This window comes from Etheostoma spectabile, unplaced genomic scaffold, assembly GCF_008692095.1.
Source record: "Etheostoma spectabile isolate EspeVRDwgs_2016 unplaced genomic scaffold, UIUC_Espe_1.0 scaffold379, whole genome shotgun sequence".
Lineage (NCBI taxonomy): Eukaryota > Metazoa > Chordata > Actinopteri > Perciformes > Percidae > Etheostoma > Etheostoma spectabile.
This window is the reverse complement of record NW_022605596.1, coordinates 198514-204222: the sequence shown is the minus strand read 5'-3', so window position 1 is coordinate 204222 and position 5709 is coordinate 198514. Positions and strand designations below refer to the sequence as shown.

The window sequence follows — 5709 nt, the reverse complement described above, 5'->3', positions numbered from 1 at the left end:
TCCCCCCCATCATCATCTGTCATCAGCTGACTCGGTCCTTCCCTCTTTCAGTGAGCCGGCTAGAATTTGCACGATCGTCCATGAGCTAACCGCGTTGTTGCATTAAAAACTTTCTTAAATGCGTAAACTGATCAACCCCCCCCCCCCCCCCCCCTTCACCTCCTTTCCCTTTCACTCCCATTGCCCAGGGTTATCCATTACAGACCGCCCCGGTCTTACCTACACATCTGTTCTACATGATCTTCAGAGTGTGGGGGGGGGGGGAGAGAGAGAGAGAGAGAGAGAGAAAGGTCTCCTCAGTCGGCTAGCCCTGTCCATCAGCTCCCTCACCTCACAGCCCCCAGAGCCTCAGGACACCCCCCAAACCATCCGGCCCAACCAAATCATCTACAGACAAAAGCAGAAATTAGAGCCCGACCGATGAAGGATTTTTAAGACCGATACCGATATGAATATTTGGTTATTCAAAAATCCGACATTCTATATAATGGCTGATATGTATTTTTTTTTTAAATCCAGAAATGTGTCACAAAACAAACAGATTACCCTAACATTAGGTATTTGTAGTTATTTATGAGTTCTCACTGAAATAATATGATAATAATTTGTCACAACAGAACAGAGGAACATCAAAATTTATTAAAGAACGAGGGCAACCCTGGAGCTGGAACGTCGTGCATATGGACCATTATGGAAGTGTATTGTAGTCCGTCTAATTATAGTTTTCCCTCGTACACTGTAACCAATTTAACGTCCAATTTACAGTAACTTACTGGCAACGATTGACAGAAATTTACTGTGAATTATTTTTACAGTAAGGTACTGTACAGTACTTACATTTACAGTATTTTATGTATTCACTGTAATACAAAACAATTAAACACAATGTAAGATAAAAAAAAGTAAATATACAGTAGTTTACTAATTACAGTACTATAGTGGCTATATTGTGATTTTTTTTACAGTAATGCTTTGACTACTGTGATTTCAACTGTAATACTTAGACTACTGTGACGGTTGTAATGTAACTTTACAGCATTCTACTGTAAAATCATATACATATAAATCTACAGCAAATCACTGGAGATTTCACAGTTATTATTTACAGTGTGTGTGAAATGCATGGCACAATTCGAACCTACCAAAAAAATATTTATTATCTGTCATTGACTCCCATTCATATTTTTTCGAAAGATAGGTCCAATGGACCGGAAGTAGAAGGGCGTGGCTTCGGCTCTCTATTAGCCCTGCCCATGGTCCCAAAATGTAATTCTAACAAATAATTGAGCAACATTAAATAAAAGCCAAATAATTTGTACCACTGTTAGTATGTTTGTGTGAACTATATCACACTGTTTCATACATTTGTGGGTTTTTGTTTTTTTTAAAGTCCATGTTATAAATGAAATAAGTTCCATTATGTCCATACACTGCGCATTCCTCCCTCTCAGTAATTTAGCCGTTTCCAGTCTCTTATGTGTGTTATTCGCACACATCTGAACGTGTACGTGTGTGTCTCAATATGGATAGGCATGCATTAACATTTGATGTCGGTCGATTGGCCAATGAGAGCTGCTCAAAGCATGGGCTATCCAATAGAAACACGTTAATGCCCCGTGTTAAGTAATTAAGTCCCAGTGGTTTTAAGAGGAGAGAAAATCAATGAGTCATTAGCCATTGGATTGTTGTGTGTGTGTGTGTGTGTGTGTGTGTGTGTGTGTGTGTGTGTGTGTGTGTGTGTGTGTGTGTGTGTGTGTGTGTGTGTGTGTGTGTGTGTGTGCCGTTATTACTGATCTATATATTAAACAAATCTATTTGTTATGGCACAATGAACATCCCTCTCATTTGAACCCCATAGTCAGTCATCATTTCGGATTCATTAGTATTGTTTTAATGAATATTGCCCTAATGCCAAATAATGACCCACCATTTGTTTTTATTATTATACATTATATTAAAATGTCCTCCTGTTCTGTTCCCACATGAACAAATGAAAAAAATTGTTCCGTATTTGCAGGAATGTCATCACTCTGAACATGAATTAATAATGGCGCCAGCTCCATGGTAATAAATGAGTAGCCTTTATTAAACATCAATCATTTTTCGGTGATTTATAGGCTACTGTAGCCTGCAATTCGAACCCATTAGGCCCACATTTATTAAGGTTCCCAAAATTCTGCAGAATAGATCCAAACAAGGACGTTTCAGCTATTAATTATGTATATAGATATGAAAGATACATGCCTAGCGTTGTGGAAAAAAATAAATAAATAAATAAATAATGTCATCGTGACGTTTCAACGATTCATGGGACAACGGGCCTTTCATATAGGCCTAGGCCTTCATGTCTTGTCAGCACCACACATTATCGTGTATGAAAATTTTTAAAGAAGCCATTAATGGAAACACTGTGGGAAGAATTATCCAAAATATAGACTGCAAAATTAAATGTTCGTTCATCAGATATCCAACAGTTTATCTTTGTTGTTCTGACTGATGTGACTTGTAACTCATCCATCCGTGGCGGAATGATTTAATTGGGATGGCCTAACTCGTCGCGGAAGGATACTGAAAATAAAAGACCATCTACACGGTCGAGAAAAAAGAGTTAATAAAAATAAATGGTCGGGAAAACTTACACTGATAAACCAGAGCAATACACCAGCGTGACTGCTGGGCTAAAGCTCGCCCACCAGGATATGATGAAGCAGATAACTTATTGATCAGCTGTTAATCAGTGTTTTATGAAGCCTTCATAGAGCTCACACAGTCTTTAGCCAATCGAGTTCCCGGGCCTAAAATCAAGTCTTTAATCTCGCGCTGTCTATTTGGCGGCTTGATTGATGTCTTCGCGCGGCAGAGGGGCAAAGACAAACAGTCCAGCCAGACACACACACAGAGACTCACACACACACACACACACACACACACAGACTCACAGACACAGAGACTCACACACACACACACACACAGACAGACTCACACACACGGAGACAGACTCACACACACGTGCGCCCGCACTCACTAGATAACGGCTCGAGCTCGGGCAGAAGAAGCCCAGACGCAGAGTCCAGGGAGCGGCGCGTGGAGCATCCTCCGTTCCTCGCGCCGGAGCTGGGGTCTTGCGGAGGCCATGGACCACATAGGGATAGGCCTACTGGGGGCGCATCTGCAGCAGCACGCGGAGCCCATCAGCTTCGGCATCGACCAGATTCTCAGTAACGTGGAGCAGAGCTGCATGCTGGGCGCGAGGATGCACGAGCCGGACTACGGGGCCTACGAGAGCTGCGCGAGCAGCGGCGTGAACGGCGCCGGCTATGTGTATGGGAACACCGGATATAACAGCACCAGCAGCTCGTGCGGGATGGCTTCACTCGGCGGGGCTTATCACATGAACATGGGCGTGAATGCGCACGGCACTAACGGGAGCTCCTCGCGGGTCATCCGTGTCCCCGCGCACCGGCCGGTGGGCGGCGGGAACTCGTCGGTTCCACCGGGAAGCGGCTGCGGGAACGTCAACAACATGACCGCGCTGACGTTCCCCTGGATGGAGAGCAACCGACGCTACACCAAAGACAGGTTCACAGGTAGGCTAGGCTATACTACAATATAATAAAATAAAATAAAATATGATTTAACTCTTGTGTTGTCCTCTCGGGTTAAAAAACGGACAAATATTTGACATTTTTGTCCCTTTTTCAGACTTGTTTTTAGTTTTCACTAACACCACCTTACTACCATAGTTTTACAGTAGGCTATTTTTTGGAATTCATGGTCAATCTAAATAAAATTATACCTAATATTTTTTTTTATTTTAAGTTAAAAAAAGCTGAAATTATGAATTATTTTGACTAACAGTTAAGATCAGAGGAATGAAAGTGATCAATTGTATTTGCAAAGAGGGTTGTTCGAAATACAATCCATTTTTTTGTGGTAATTTGGTTAAAAAGAAACTCATATTTCCTATATAATTATTTTTGAAAAGAGTCAAATTTGACAACAGGAGGGATAAAATAATATAGGCTATAATATAATATGTAAGTGTAAAAAGTGTATTTCTCAAAAGACAACGTATTTATTAGGCTAATTATAATAATTGCAGCTGCAGCTTTTCTTATAAATCATTTAACCCTCGTGTTGTTATCAAACATATTTCCCCCCCCCCCCCCCCCCCCCCCCCCACGTGATGCTTGCTTTTTTACGTTTTTGTTGCTTATTTCCACGTTTTGGGCTTTTTTTCCGTCAACACCAGTAGGCCTATATTCTCAACTAGCCCTATTTATTTGCACTAGTTTAGCACTTATTTTTGGAATCCATGCTCAATAAACCTCATTTAGCCTGGAAGAAATGTTCTAAATTTTTGTGTTTGAAAAAAAGCTGAAATTATGAATGATTACAGATGTGTCCAAGATTAGGATAATGCTCTCTAAAATTGAATACAACACCAACAATTCTATGAAAATAGAGATCTGATGCTTCATTTCTTTTGTGAAGAGCGTTTTATGGAAACCATCCATATGATTTTGGGGCAATTCGGGTAAAAGAAAATCAAATTTATGACGCAGAAACTTTGAGAACGGGTCAGATTTGACAACAGGAGGGTTAACCCTTAACCAACAGGCCTGCGTTTAACAGTACCGATATTCAGCTTATTACAGCTTAAATAAATAGTTAAAAAAGGATTTGCCTGCTCATGTGTCCCCAAGAATTATAGAGGTCATTATAGAGATCAACAAAAATTAATATCACATGTTCAAATCTATTGGGAACTGACTTATACGGCAGCTAGGTAACGGTGCTGTCATTTAAAAAAGGAAAAATAGGACAGAAGTCTATTTTCTTAAGCTTTTTATTGTTAAAAATGTAAATAAATAAAAAAATCTCAATTTTATAATAAGAAACGTATCATAAACAACTGTTTATGGTTCTATTTATAGCCTGTATATATATATATATATATATATATATATATATATATATATATATATATATATATATATATATATATATATATATATATATATATATATATATATATTGAAATTAGTGTGGGCCTGTGGGTCTATGTAGGCAATATAGATGCTGAGCAGTAATACATTATTGCTGTAAAATTGTAGAGTACTCACTCTAGTGTGATATTATTATTATTTACTAATTTAAGACTGCTATAATTCTTTAACCCTCTTGTTGTCCTCGGGTCAAATTTGACCCATTTTCAAAAAGTTTCCATATCATAAATTTGGGTTTCCTTCAACCAAATAAAATAAAAAGAAATAGCGTGGATGGCTTCCTATAACACTCTTCGCATGTTTTATTGAATTTTATAGCATTTGGAGAGGGAATAAAACCATAAAACTACGTTGAAAAAAGTGACAGAAATGTCGGGAAAAGCTTCAAAAACGTGGGGGTGGGGGGCGCACACAAAAACGTCAAAAGGTGGAGAAAAAAAAGGACAAATGTCGGGGAAAGTGACGGAAACGTTGAAATCACTGACAAAACCTCGGTGGAAAAAGCAACAAAAGTGTAGAAAAAGACGAGGAAAACGTTGTAAAAAGGCTTTTATTTTGAAATGTCGACCCAGAAAAACAGAAAGTTGCACGGTGGACAACACAAGGTCCGCGGGGCTGTGTGAGCTGTGGAGTCGGCCTCCCTCTCTCTCCCTCTCCCTCTCTCCCTCTCTCCCTCTCTCCCTCTCTCTCTCCCTCTCTC

At 39.6% G+C, this 5709-nt stretch overlaps 1 protein-coding gene across 2 annotated transcripts in view; it reads left to right on the top strand.

The window, feature by feature from the left end:
• The first annotated feature begins 2997 nt into the window (after positions 1 to 2997).
• Positions 2998 to 5709, top strand: part of tlx1 (T cell leukemia homeobox 1) — an 8149-nt gene continuing 5437 nt past the window's right edge. For both annotated transcript variants that reach the window (XM_032511534.1, XM_032511533.1), the window contains exon 1: positions 2998 to 3587. In XM_032511534.1, the coding sequence (XP_032367425.1) occupies positions 3134 to 3587 (454 nt within the window). In that variant the 5' untranslated portion in view covers positions 2998 to 3133. The remainder of the gene's footprint in view (positions 3588 to 5709) is intronic.